Source organism: Alexandromys fortis, unplaced genomic scaffold, assembly GCF_014885135.2.
Source record: "Alexandromys fortis isolate MF-2015 unplaced genomic scaffold, M_Fortis_MF-2015_v1.1 scaffold_1, whole genome shotgun sequence".
NCBI lineage: Eukaryota > Metazoa > Chordata > Mammalia > Rodentia > Cricetidae > Alexandromys > Alexandromys fortis.
Genome location: NW_026067927.1, coordinates 27,168,198 through 27,181,904, shown reverse-complemented (window position 1 = coordinate 27,181,904; position 13,707 = coordinate 27,168,198). Strand labels below are relative to the sequence as shown.

At 50.5% G+C, this 13,707-nt stretch overlaps 1 protein-coding gene across 2 annotated transcripts in view; it reads right to left on the bottom strand.

The window, feature by feature from the left end:
* Gmpr (guanosine monophosphate reductase) overlaps positions 1 to 13,707 on the bottom strand; it is a 36,726-nt gene that overhangs the window by 1,673 nt on the left and 21,346 nt on the right. For both annotated transcript variants that reach the window (XM_050144036.1, XM_050144035.1), the window contains exons 5-8: positions 13,266 to 13,347; positions 10,543 to 10,649; positions 4,206 to 4,248; positions 1,921 to 2,080 (exon numbers count right to left, since the gene is read on the bottom strand). In XM_050144036.1, the coding sequence (XP_049999993.1) occupies positions 1,921 to 2,080; positions 4,206 to 4,248; positions 10,543 to 10,649; positions 13,266 to 13,347 (392 nt within the window). The remainder of the gene's footprint in view (positions 1 to 1,920; positions 2,081 to 4,205; positions 4,249 to 10,542; positions 10,650 to 13,265; positions 13,348 to 13,707) is intronic.

Below are 13,707 nucleotides of genomic sequence, written 5' to 3'. Positions count from 1 at the left end.
CTCTGCTGTTATGGTTCCTATTGGAACCGACCACCAAACAGCCAATACCCGAATTCCTCCCTGGGGAAAATAGACCCACTAGGCCAGCTCCATCCATCCCTTTTCACTGATAGAAAAGTCACAGAGATTTTCTGTCCTCAGCACCAGCCCTGTGGATGCTAAACGTCCTCACCATGGACAACACAGGTCTGCCTAGGACATACAAAAAGTCTTGCCCTGAAGATGGAGTGACCGCACCCCTGCAGCCTACCTGTCCTTTGCCAGGTTCTAGCGCCCACCAGCTCCAATTTGCTCCCATGTATCACCATACCTGCTGCTCAGAGCCAGGGGAGAGCTTTGTGAGTGGGGAACCCCCAAAACTTCAGGTGGCATCTCCACAGTCTGAGAGCAGGGCTTTGTCATTTAGGCTGGGCCTAAACACACAAACATCAAATGACATCATCCCAAGGCCACCAGGAAACCTTGGTCCTGCAAACTGGAGATGCAGTCTGCCCATGCTTTCGTGGCAGCATCACAGAGGGCGCAGACCAGGCAAATCCCAACAAGTACCCAAATTCTTGAACGTTCTGTGCCTAGTCATTAACTAGAAAAATAGAAACTCAGTCTGAAGCTCATTGTCTAGAATTCAAAATCCTACCTTAGCATCTGTGTTCCCAAGACCTTTCGTGAACTCCGGCACCTTAAAAACCATTGTCTGGATGGGCTGCTTGGTGGCTGCTACCGAGCAGAAAGCTCAAGAAACCAGGGTCACTGACACATAAAGATGGTCAGATCTCAGAACTCTGCGACCTGAGGCAGACACGTGCCCATGTGTGCCCACAACAGCTGCCATGGCGTTCTTCTCAGACGCTGCATGACCTTCCCAGATTCTTTCCCCTTTGCTAAGGTGACGTCATCTTTTGTGAGTCATTCACAGTTGGACCCCAACATCTGCTCATCTGTAAGACGCACATAAGTGCTAATGATCGACAAGCAGCTAGCCCAGCACTAATAACCAGGCAGTAGTTAACCTTGGGGTCAGAGGAGGGAGTCGTTTCATGGGACGGTCACGGTGAGTGCCAGAGAGACAGGAGCAGGCTAAGCTTGTGATGCTCAGGCTAACTGTGGGTGGAGGACCTGCAGCATTCTAAATGAAGAACTCTAAGGTCTGGATTCGCTTCCAGAACCGAGGCTCGGCGTTTAGATGGCACTTTCTTCCTGCGGAACTTCCTGAACGCCCTGCCACTGGATGGCTTCTCCCTCAGCTCCTGGCAGCTGTATTGTTGCAGCCTGCCCTGCCTTTCCCTCTCTGTTCTTTCTAGGACTTTCCGCAACAGCTGGGAGAGGGGGAAGTGTACTTCAGAGGGTGGCTCAGGTTCATCTCGGCCCAGCACAGACTCCACATGGCCCTCGGAAGGTAACTGGCTGCTGGTTAGACAAAGGGATTTTTGGCCAAATGTCCAGGTACCATGGAGGGAGGGGACAGGAAGCGACAGTAAGGAGTGTGCTCCACTTCTCACGGAGGCTGGCCCCACACCTTTGCCTGCCCAGTTCCCCTGCTTCTGTAACACCATGTTTATCAAGACTCCCGCTTGGAGGGAAATGACGGGGGCGGGGGGGGGGGTTGGGGGGGGAGATGGCAATTGCAGTTAGCTTCCCATACTCCAGAATATCCCACACCACTGCCGCTGCCTCTCAGTGGAGTCTTTCAGGACAAGGCAACACTCCCTCCCATTCAGCCACGTGCCCCTCCCAGACCTAGAATCACACCTCCAACTTTCCCACGCTTGCTTTCACAAATGCCAGTAAGATGGAAGTCGGTGCAGCATACAAAGATGTTGGGGGTGTTTTCTAGCACCCCCTCCCCCCACTTAAGGGGACTATGACACAGAGTAGCCAGCCAGACTGGTGGACGCAGCCTGGGCCACATGGCAGCCATACCTGTACTCAGCGACTCCCCCCGCGTGTTTCTTCATGGCTGTGTCGGAGCTCATGCCGTAGAAGAGTTTCAGCTTCTGCCCGTTCCTCTCGATCACCTCTCCTGCACACTCGGTGTGTCCTGAAAACATGCCTCCCAGCATGACGAAGTCTGCGCCGGCTCCTACATACCAAGGAATGGACAAAAGGATGGGTCAGAGCCTAAGCTAGATGAGACTCCATCTCAAACCAAAAACAATTCAACAGAATTTTAAGTGACCTTTATATGCTGCTCTTGGGTAACTATGGATATCAAATATGATGCACTAGTTGAGTTCACGTATTACAAACTAACCCTCCACCCCCAGTTTTCTAAGAGGGTGGATTCTGGGGGCGAGGCCTCTGGGAAGTCATCAGTTATCCACAGCCATGAAGATCTCAGTAGCTCTGTAAAAAACACTTGCTCTTCCCCCGTGTGATACCCTCTGTCAGGCTGTGGGACAGCAAGAAGGTCCTCTCTAGGGACCAGGCAAGTGCCATCTCTGTGCTCTTGGGCACCCCAACCTCCTCAGCCACAAACCAAATTAACGTCCATCAACAGATAACTAAACTGATTCATAATGGGTGCTGAGTAATCGGGGAAGGGGCAGGTCAACAGCAGGTGAGATGCAGCCTTCATGTCACTTATAAGGAAGGCTCTGCCCCTCGGGTATGCACTGAGTCAGCCCCACTCTGTTTCATTTATAAAGGGATGCTGAGTGGGGCTGGCCCCTGGTAAGCAAGGCACAGCATGGACTCCACAGGGTACTGTCAGCAGCTCCCAGACACCGATGATGACCACAGCCCCCCTGCTGTGGTTTTTAAGGGGACAGTGGCATGACTGATCTGGTCAAACCTCCAGATGAAGGGAGTCAGCAGCGGCACCCTGAGCACAGCTCCGTTAAGCACAACGGTTAAATGGTTCCTGGGGAGTTCTATTTCTCAGCACTCCACTGGCTTTCCAATTGGCCTTTTCTAGCTAAGGTCCCTCCCACTTCTCAGGGCATGCAGGGCTGCACTTCGGAGAATGTCGGAGGAGAGCTGAGCAAAGGGCCAGATCCAGGATCAGGAACAAGGTCCTTTCTAAAGGAAGGGGCTTTTTTAAATGCGTTCAGCTCCAAGTGCTGTGGTCCCTGGGAGATCGCAGAAAAAAGCACCACACACTACATGATGCTTAAGGATATGACCAAGAAAGCTAGAGTTCTCTCTGCCCTGAACTGTAGGACTATGACCATGTCATTCTTTTCTGGGGCCTCTGTCCTCTGGACCATAAAGCCAGGCAAGATGGAATAGACAGAGGTTTATGTTTCCTTCCACGGCTGACCTAGGCCACTTGGGTTTTTTATGGTATACTTGGGGTTGCTAAGAAATCCTGCCAACAGGAACTCTCTGCCTGCTCCTCTGTCTCTAAAGACAGAACAGGGGCTGGTGAGAGGGCTCATCGGGTTAAGGCACTTGCTGCCGAGCCTAAACACCTGAGTTTGATCCCCCAGACCCACATGGTGGAAGGAGAGACCGGCTCCAATAAGGTGTCCCCTGGCATCCACGTGCAGGTGCCTGCACACACCCAAGTATTAAAAAGAGAACTTTTGTTTTTATCACTAAGGAAGTTTCCAGTGTGCGTGCGTGCGTGCGTGCGTGCGTGCGTGCGTGCGTGCGGTGTAGTGTACCACTTAACAGTTCAGAGCTGGGCAGCTAGTTCTGGTTTCTATAAGGATTACGGAAAGTTAAGCAGCCAGTACAGGGCTCGGAAGTCCTGTTTTACCACCCTGCCTCTTTTGTTGAGATATTGGACAGTGTGGAGCAAAAACCAGGACCCCAGAGGCCCTATGAGCTCTGTTGGGTTACAGTGGGCACTGCTGCCCTCTAGTGGGAAGTAGGCTGACCAGCCTCCTGCCAGGATGAGGTGGGAACTCAGTCAGGTTGAGCCAAAACCACCTGGTGGTGTCTTCACAACAGACCAAGTACTGAGCAAGGCCACCGGTGCCCTGGGCGTTGTCATTCTCATGAAACCATCACAATTTGACCCGCTCCTGGCTGGCATTGCCTTCACCCCAGATCCCCATTCTGAACACCCAGCTTGCTCAGCTATAGACCTGAACCAAAACCGAGCCAGGATTTTGTCAGATGGGAATGAAATCCAGGCAAAGAAAACTCCCAATAAGCCCAGAAGCCCCTCAGGGGTTCCCGCTTCCATCTGGTTCTTCCGGGCTGCCCAGAGCCCCTCCTTCCCTTTTTCCTCCAATAACAGGGCTGTCCCTGGCACTTACCAAAGGCTTTGGCGACATCTCCTGGACATGTGCATCCTCCATCCTTCAAAGAAAGGAAGGAGAGGATCAGTAAGGTGGGGGCAGGGGACAAGCCAGACCATGCCTCACCCATGAGAATAAAGTGAGCAGGAGCCACCTTCCACCCCTAGCCAAGCAGATGGCCCAAGAGTCTGGAGGCTGACTTTCTAACTAAGGTACTACCCTTGGCACTTTGGCTCCCCAACCACATCCTTTCTCTGATGGCTAGAGACTGGCATGCTAGCCCCTCCTCCATCTGGGCTCAAGTACCCTTGTCTGGGGAGGAAAACCAAGTGTGGTAGACTAACCACTGTCCTCTGCTAGACCGTTATGTAACGTACCCAGCCACCCCATGGTCCCTGCTCCTTCCTACTCAGAAGCCACTCCTCCCTCCCTGCCTGGTGAAAGGTGAGATTTATTTAGTCTGAGTGCTAGATTATTTTAAGAGCCGAGAAAAGGGCATAGACCTGGCTTCTTTATCTTCTCAGCTGCCTTGTGTCTCCAGTCCATCGTGTCCTTAAATAAGAGCTCACTGCCAACATCTACTCTGCCCACACAACACAGGCTGCCCTCCTGGGCAGTGGGGATTAGCTGCAACCTCAGGCTACTGCAACCCAGTTTTAAATTCCTAAGATGTGGCTCTCACATGTTTCCTTATGAACAGACCCTAAATGCCCAGACTGCTACCTGATAGCTCCAACAGAGCCTGGATGATACAGACATAGGAAGGAGGGTGACGGTGCTCTGGGGTGTCAGGAAAACACAGGACAGCCCAGGAAGCAAAGAGATGAGATGGGGACAGGTGGGATAAAGTGACAGGGATGGAGGCAAGGCTCAGCACGGTCCTCCAAAAAAAAGGCCCAGCTCCAGAAGGTAAGAGCCAGCTATGTGGAGCTGGATGTTTGGGTTAGGAAGAGAACACAGTGTGCACCTGTGAGAACCACACATCTCAAGTTGGGGGGCAATTGTGTTCAAGTGTAGCAAGGCACTTTTTTTGGGGGGGGGGGTTGAGACAGGGTTTCTCTGTAGTTTCGGAGCCTGTCCTGGAACTAGCTCTTGTAGACCAGGCTGGCCTCGAACTCACAGAGATCCGCCTGCCTCTGCCTCCTGAGGCACTTCTTAGTGAACAACTCACCCAGAAATCAGTGGGCTCTGTGGCTCAGCACTCTTCTGTTTCACAGGAGACAGGGTCTCACTACATAGCTCAAGTTGGCCTCAGCTTCCTGAGTGCTGGGGTTACACCACACGCCCCTGTTCATCATTCTTTCTCTATCCCTTAACTGGTCCCTACACTCCAAGGAGAAGGGTTCGAACCCTGCTGCTTAGCCAACCACGCTGGTGCTCTGTCTTCGATCCCAGTGCTCAGGAGGTGGAGGCAGGAGGATTTGGAGTTCAGGGCCATCTAAGGCTATAGGAAATCATCAAAAAACACAAAGATAATATGCTTCCAGTCCCGATCAATGGGGAGACCTGGTTTGTGTCTTTCCAAATGTTTTCTAGTGATAATCATTTGTTCAGTCAAGTATGTTGTTCTTGAGTGGCTCCCATAAGGCCTGACTATTTGAGAGGCAGACTCTGAACAAGGTTCATGGGCAAAGCCCTCTGTATGACAACATGGGTAATCACACTGAGGTAAATAAAACTGATGTGTTAAGGGTTTGTGATGGAAAGGGATGAACTTACAAATACAGAGAAAAGACAGAAGCCATTGTTGATCCCGTGCTGTCTCTGCCTTCCTGGGTCTTCCCTCACGCTAAGCCAGTGCCAGAGCAAGAGAGGGAGCAGGCTTTCTCTTGCAGCTTACCAGTGGACACTAGCACCTCAGACCATGCCTTAAAGGCTGGTCCCCCAAAAGTTAACTGACTGACTGGAGTCCCACAACACAGCTGTGGCTCTGCAGTCACGTGACTGCATTCAAGCTCTACTGTGCTTGGTCCCCTTTCCTTCCAAATGTTTGCTTTCCGTGTGTCCCTTGCTTACCCCGTTCATTTTCTAGAGTTCTATCTTGAATCAAAACCAGCCCTAGGAACTGGAACCGGAAAGGTGGTTCGTCAGATAGGAATGAGAGTTATGCAAACCCTGATGACCCAAGTTCAAGTCCAGTCCCCGCAACCCATGCAAAAAAGCAGGGTGTGGCAGTCTTCACCTGTGATCCCAACACAAGAATCAGGCAGAGAAGTTCAGCTAACATGGGAGTAGCCTAGCGACAGCAACAAGAAACTCCCCAAAGGTGTCCTCTGCCCTCTACACATGTGCACAGATGTGCAGATACCCAAAATAAACAAAACTTAAAACCAGCTCTCTGCACAGAATTTCTAATCATAATCAGATTACATAAACTCATGCCTCCATTAGCATAGGTCTCCAACAGTGTGACTTTAGAATACTCTTTGCTCATTCGAGTAGCTTGGGGCTACACTAGGACTTTTCATGTGAGTGCCTGATAATTCCACAGGGTTGTGGTCAGGGCTGTCACCTGACTCAGAAAACCTGTGTTCCTGAGCCCTCAAATGCCTCAGGCTAGAGAGAGCTCAGCTAACTGCTCTGCCAGAGGACCTGGGTTCAATTCCCAGAACCCACACAGTGGTTTCCAACTGTCTGTACCTTTAGTTCTGTGGGATCTGATGCCCTCTTCTGGCCTCCACAGTAACCAGGCAGACATGGTGCACAGATACATGGAAGCAAAACAATTATTAAAAAAAAAAAAAAGCCTATATCCAAGTTGACCAAAGTCCTCGGTTAACATGGTTGCAAAACATCACAGTGTTATCTGTTCACACACCGCTGGTACACACACTTACAAAATGGGTGATGCACACCCGATAGGCCAGACTACAAGAAGAGCCGAGTGCAGTGCAAATTCACACGATGTGTCAAGGAGATGAAACTGGCACCTTCCACACTTTACAGGTAATCCCAAGCCTGTTCAAAGAATCCCACCGTGCTCTAGGAAGACTGAACATGGGGTGCTCTCCTGCCATCTAAGACACGTACCCACCTTCACATGGTGACAGTCTGCTGCCGGAAGACTGTAGAAAGAGCTAGCCCTGGGAAAATCTGCAAAGCAGTAACTGACAAGTGTTTCTTGTTTAGTCTTTCAGCATGGTTAACATGATATTTAAGGACAAAGGCATCGTGGGATGTAAGTGATTTGGTTCATAAGTTTTCAGTGGGCCTCTTATGCTTAAAAAGAATTGCTCAGGGGCTGAGGCAGTTACCCAGTTGGTGAAGCATTTGGTTCCTAATTGTGAGGTCCTGAGGGATCTTTGGGCTCACTTTCTGAGCTCTTGATTTAGTTGGTCAGGTCTGGAGTAAGGCCCAAGACTTTCTAACAAGCTGTCACTGCCTTGCAGAATGGCTGAGTTAGGCTAACTGTGATGTGATGCTATGCACAGAAGCTGGATGACCTCCCTTTAGTCACCTGGGAGGCACGCGTATGTCTACCCCACCATACCCCAATCTTTGGGAAGTTTGAAGTTCTTAGTCATAAGGATGGTGTCTGAACGAGCCTATAGTAAGACCTTGTCCTGGTTAGGTCTCTGTCAACCTTGCAATGGTTTTCAACATGTGGATTATGACCCCCATGGGATCATCTATTAGATATCCTCCATATTAGATGTTTATATTAAAATTCATAACAGTAGCAAGATTTCAGCTAGGAAGCAGTGATGAAATAATCATAGTCAGGGATCACCACAACATGAGGAACTGTATATAGTAAAGGGTCATAGCGTTAGGAAGGTTGACAACGACTGAGTTAAGTCTCTCTTCTCAGATGAGTGTATCAATTGAAAAAATGTCCCCCTAAGATCTGCCTGTAGGTAGGCCTGTAGGGCATTTTCTTGATTGGTTTTTGATGTGGGTAGGCCCAACTCACTGTAGGTGGTGGCACCCCTGTGTCCCTGGCCCTGGATGGTATAAGAAAGAGGCTGAGCAAACTATAGGGACCAAGTCAGTCAGCAGCACTCTTTCATGGCCTCTGCATCAGCTCCTGCCTCCAAGCTCCTGCCCTGACTTCCCTCGGTGATGAACTATGATGTGGACCTGGAAGCTGAAATAAACCCTTTCCTCCCCAAGTTCCTTTTGCTCGTGGTGTTCTATCACAGGTATAGAAATCCTAAGACAGATGTACTAACATGGTATAACCTCCTCTCAATTGCTAGCAGGAGCCATTCAGGACCTGTATGTGATGTGAGGTCAAAATATGTGACCCCTGATGGCAACGATCACTGGTAATGGAGACTTACAATCACACCTGAGGCTTTGGGGCTGTCCTTCTGCTAGGAGACGGTCCTTAACATCGCAACACTGGAGCAACTGTGATGACCTGACAGTATGACCCTTACAAGATCAGGCCAAGTCCTCCTAGAAGAAGGGGGTGGGGAGGGTTTGATGAGAGTGAAAGCCCAGCCACTCATGCCTTCCTGCCCAGCTGTGTGTGGTTTTGGATTATAAAGGACCTAAGAGGTTTGACTGCATTCGGAACCGCAGCCACATCAAGTCACATCTGAAAGGCGGTCACTCACATCCGGGTGGTACTTGGCAGTGATGCAGCTGTTTCTGACACACACACATCCTCCTCAACCATGTCCTTGTAAGCAAGCCCCATAACCACTGGCTCACCAAGCTGGCTATGGGTGGGATCATTTCTCTGTTCTGGCGTCTGTGCCTAATCTGGTGTAAACAGATGCTCGTTCCCCATCTCCCCTGGAAAAGTTATACAACCGGGCTAACCTCGGAAAGAGTTAACATTATAGAGTCCAGGAATGGGTTGGTATAAACACAAGCTTCTTGGAAGCATCCTCACAGCTAGTTCCTGACAGGGACTTGGAGTCATGGACAGACTAGAGCCTGGTATTCCTGGGTGGCTCCAGCTAGATTAAAGGCTCTTGCTCGCAAATGCAGATTTGTGATGCTGTCAGTGTTTTACAGTCTACTTCAACAAGTGTGTGCTCCACAAAAGAGCTGGACTCCACTGCCTGAGAATACCAAAAAAAACAACCGGACACATCATCTATCCATCCATCCACTCATTCATCCATCTCAGCGCCACAAGCAGGTGCCATGGTCCACCACAACATGAGCCCAGAGCGAGCCGCTCAACTCCCATACCTATCGCCATCAATCTGCATGGTGGTTCAGGGAACGGTGTGGAATAGGTGCACAGAAGGAAGGACCCACCGCACCTTGTCTTTCAATCCCTCAGTCCTTAGTAACACTTGATGGCTAATGATGGTGAGCAATGCCATTGTTCAGGAGCTCTGTCAGAACGCTGTCGCCACGCTCAACTCCTTCGTTCCCATGCCCTCCACAAGTGATGGGAGGTGGAAGCACCCACGGACCTCGGCTCACTCGCTCTTCCTGTCAGATGCCCCTGATGCAAGATCTGAGGTCCGCCTCTCATCTGCTCACCCTCCTGCTTCCTTAGCCATTCATAGATCCCCAAGACCAATGGGCTCCTCAGCTGCCAGGTCTCCAACCCATGAAATCCTCCTCAGTGCCTGTCATGTCCCTCAAAAATCAACATGAACCCACAAAACCAGAGTGAATTTTTTTCCTCAGTCATTCTTGTGAACCATGCAGCAGAATCAGACTCTTCCTCCTTTACCAACTCCACAAATACCAACTCCATTGCCAAGACTTAGTTCCGTTCCCTAAACACCCTTTGCGTTGGTGTATGGCTCTGCAGACTTGCTGTCCAGCCCTTAGTGGACGGCTTGGTCACCTCCAGTCTGATTGTACCTTCCCAGCTAGATTCCTCCCTCATCTGTCCCTTCCCAATCCTGTCCCTTCCCAATCCTTCCCAAAGGAGCCTGATTTGGTTGCTATAAGACAAGCCACTCGCCCTCTGCACTGACATCTTCGATGACTTCCTATTACACTCGGAAGAAAACCCAGCTTTTCACATGTCTCCCAGAGTTCTTGCCCACAGTGGCCCTGGAATTCATCTGTGACACACATTCTTCTGCCCCCTCCCAGGCCACCACTCCAAAATGGTGACTTTGAGGTCTTTTTAAATGTCCTCTTTTCTTGTTTCGTAAGTGTTCTTCAGCTCCCTTATACTATTTTATCTGGAATAAACCACCCCCCTTTCATATCACTTCCCAAAGCATTTCCCAACACCCGGATTTGAGATATGATGACCTATGTCAGCCCCACGCAAATTCATCCTGACATCCAAATCCCTAACACATGTAGAATGTGCAGTATTTGGAAAAAGGTTCTTTGAAGACAGCATGGTCCCTGAGGGCCAGCGCCAGGGCCACAGTCATGATCTCCCCATGGTCCCCACAGCTTCCAGACCCCCCCTAATACTTACAGAGATGATGTGCCCCTTGAGGCCATGGGCAGAGTCAGCGCACTCTATTACGGCACTCAGCTGGGGGTAGCCCACTCCTGTCTTGGTTCGGGTAGTGCACACAGAACCTGCACGGAAGGAGAGGTGGATGTAGGGATGGTTCGGATGAGTAGAACACAACATAAAATGATGCCCTTCACCGTCATATTGCCCTGCCCTAGTGAAGCCGTGAGCATGTTTGCAGGATAACTGCTTGTAGTTACAAGGTCTCACTATGGGGACCACATCACTGGCCACATGCGCCCCTCAAGTCTTCACTACCATCCTCGGCAAATGTCCTAGACATCATCTCTCACAAACCCTCAGTGCCCCTTCTGCTGCGAGGTCTACTCCCCGGCAATGGAGGAACACTGGCTCTAGCTTCCTCTCTCTCCCACACATCCTTCACTCTTCCACACACACAGATTCCACTTCCAGAGTCCACTGGGAATCCTCCCAGCTACTCTCCACACTCCACTGCTCAGCCCAGGAGGCTGGAAATCCAACACCTACCTGGTGTGGCTATAATGGAGCACATTTGTATTAGGGAGAAGAAGGGCCTGTCCCTGGACCTGATCTTTACAAACCCTCGGAAGGAGGAAGCCCTATAACTGTTTTTCTATTTATTCAACCCTGGGCCAAACATAGCCCAGCTTCCATTCATCTCCTTGGCCTGAGTCCCCACTCAGCCCAGACCTGAGGTCAGCTTGGCTTCCAGTAGTCATGCCAACACATGGATATCTTTCTCCCTTGCCTCTTCCTGTCCCGATATCCCATTCAGTCCTGGTTGTGTTCTCTTGGGTCCAGGAGAACACCAGTATCCTGATCCTATGTCGCCTGTTACCACTTTAATCTCATCTTATCCCCAAAGCAAGTGAGTACCCACCTCAGTGCCCCACCCGCCTCCCATCTTATCTGCCCCCTCTCCCTGTGCGCTTACCACTGACTTTTCAGCAAGTTTCTTCTCACCTCAGGGGTTCTCTATACTCTGAGTTTTTCCCTCCCCTCCCCTCCCCATCCCCTCCTCTCCCTTCCTTTCTTCTCTTTTCTCTCCCCTCCACCACCCACCTAACATTCCCTACTGTCTAGGCAACCCTTTTTCATTTGTCAAACTTCATCTGAAATGTCACTGCCCCAGGGAAGCTGCGTATTGCATTGTCTTTTGAGAAGCCCGCTTCAATTATTATTTGTGTAGGAGTTCTGGGGACTGTTTTCTCTGCTGGATAGTGAGCTGTGGAGATTTCACCCTCTCGGCTAACCTGACACGGAGAAGGAGCCTCTTGCCTGAGAGCGCTATAAATAGCATGGAAAAAAAGCAGGGACTCAAGCCTGAGTGAGTCACCGCCACCCTCCTGCTCTGCAGCTTGCTCACCTCCTGCGGCATGTCTTGTGGGGTCTCCGTGTGCTGCTGGAGGGGCAGACCAGGGACTGTTTATCTTGCTCAGAAAGTTATGCAGTGAGGAAAACCACAGGAAGACAGTCGGGCTTGAAGTCTTCCTGAAGTTTAGAAGCCCTCATGCTTTGTGAGCAGACGGGGCCGGTTTTCAGTCTATACACTGACAACGGGCTAGGTCACAGCACAAGAGGTCACCTGCCTATGGCAGCACTCACCCACATGCCCCTTACAGGAGCTTCCTCTCTGCTTCCTTTTTAAGATTGTCTTTTGGGGGCAGAAGGTTGTTATTTTTTAGTGAGGGGGGAGGGACAGTGTATCTGCTGTTATTTTTAGTCCCAGATAAAGTATCTATCTTCAGGTTTTTTTTTCTCCTTCTCTCCAATGCTAGTGTCTGGGTAATAATGACTGTCCAGGGCAGAATTTTAAAACATGGCGGTGAGAATGCATGCTTGGGTGTGGGAAACAGGAAGACAAACGCCAGCCAGGCCCAGAAGAAACAGCTACTCACAGGTTAAGGCTGAAATGACTTTAGTTGGTCCCTTTGTTCAAGAGGCCCTGCGGGTGGCCCTAGTGTCTAAGAGGTGGATTAGTTATCAGGTAGGGAGTCAATGTGGGCCACAGGTCATGTTCAAACGTCGACGCTTAGTCACAGGCCTGTCTACAATGTTTGGGGTCCTTCCAACACTCACATGAGCCTAGGCATGCTTGTTCGTTCACCGTCCTCATGTATTCCCTAGCCCGACCTTCCTCTTCAGGGATCTGCACAGCCTGCTCTTCCACACAAACATGCTGAAGCAGGGCCTCAAAAACTCAGCTACGTGCCTGTACTGGACTTTCTCTGGACCGCCAGCTCCCGAAAAATGACATGGAGACGTTTTATTAATTATGAGGTAAAAGAGACACGTCTTCACAGTGTACAAAAAGATTATCCCTCAGCACGTGCCTGCTCATGGAAAGGGTCATCAGGAGCAGCTCGGGGACATCGCTTCATGGAGACACTCAGTGATCTTCCACAGAATGGTTCCCATGTAGCCACCTCCAGAAGCCCAAGCCCCAGTAGCCTGCTTCCCATAGACAGCCCTCCTTGGATCAACCAGTCTGACCCAGTCCCCTGCTCCCCGCAGACAGCCCTCCTGTGATCCTATAAGTCAGACAGCCCTCCTGAGATTAACAGGTCTTACCCAGTCCCCTGCTCCCCGCAGACAGCCCTCCTGTGATCCCATAAGTCAGACAGCCCTCTTGCAGTCAACAGGTCTTACCCAGTCCCCTGCTCCCCGCAGACAGCCCTCCTGAGATCAACAGGTCTTACCGGGTCCCACTCCCACTTTGATGATATCTGCTCCAGAGAGAATGAGCTCCTCCACCATCTCGCCTGTCACCACGTTTCCTGCCTGTGACAAGAAGAACACAGCTCTCCATCACAGGAAATGACACTCTTGGGGGTGGGGGTGAGGTACAGGGGTCGTGGGGTGGCCAGTGGGAAGTTTCACTCCTGACCCAAGGGTATGTGTGTATTAAGGCTACCAGGGTTCCAGGAGACAAAAAGAAAACACTACATCCAATTTTGAAGGTGGTAAGTCTGGGAATCAAGTGAGTATGTTCCTGGCTTTCTCTTCGCGTAAATTCCAATGCAGAAGCTGATACCAGGAGATCCCTTCTGGGAAAGTCACCTGGGTGAACTAATGATATACGAAGCTACAGGAAAGCAGAATTTTTAGAAACATAGAAAATCTGAGGGTATACAGGCCAGG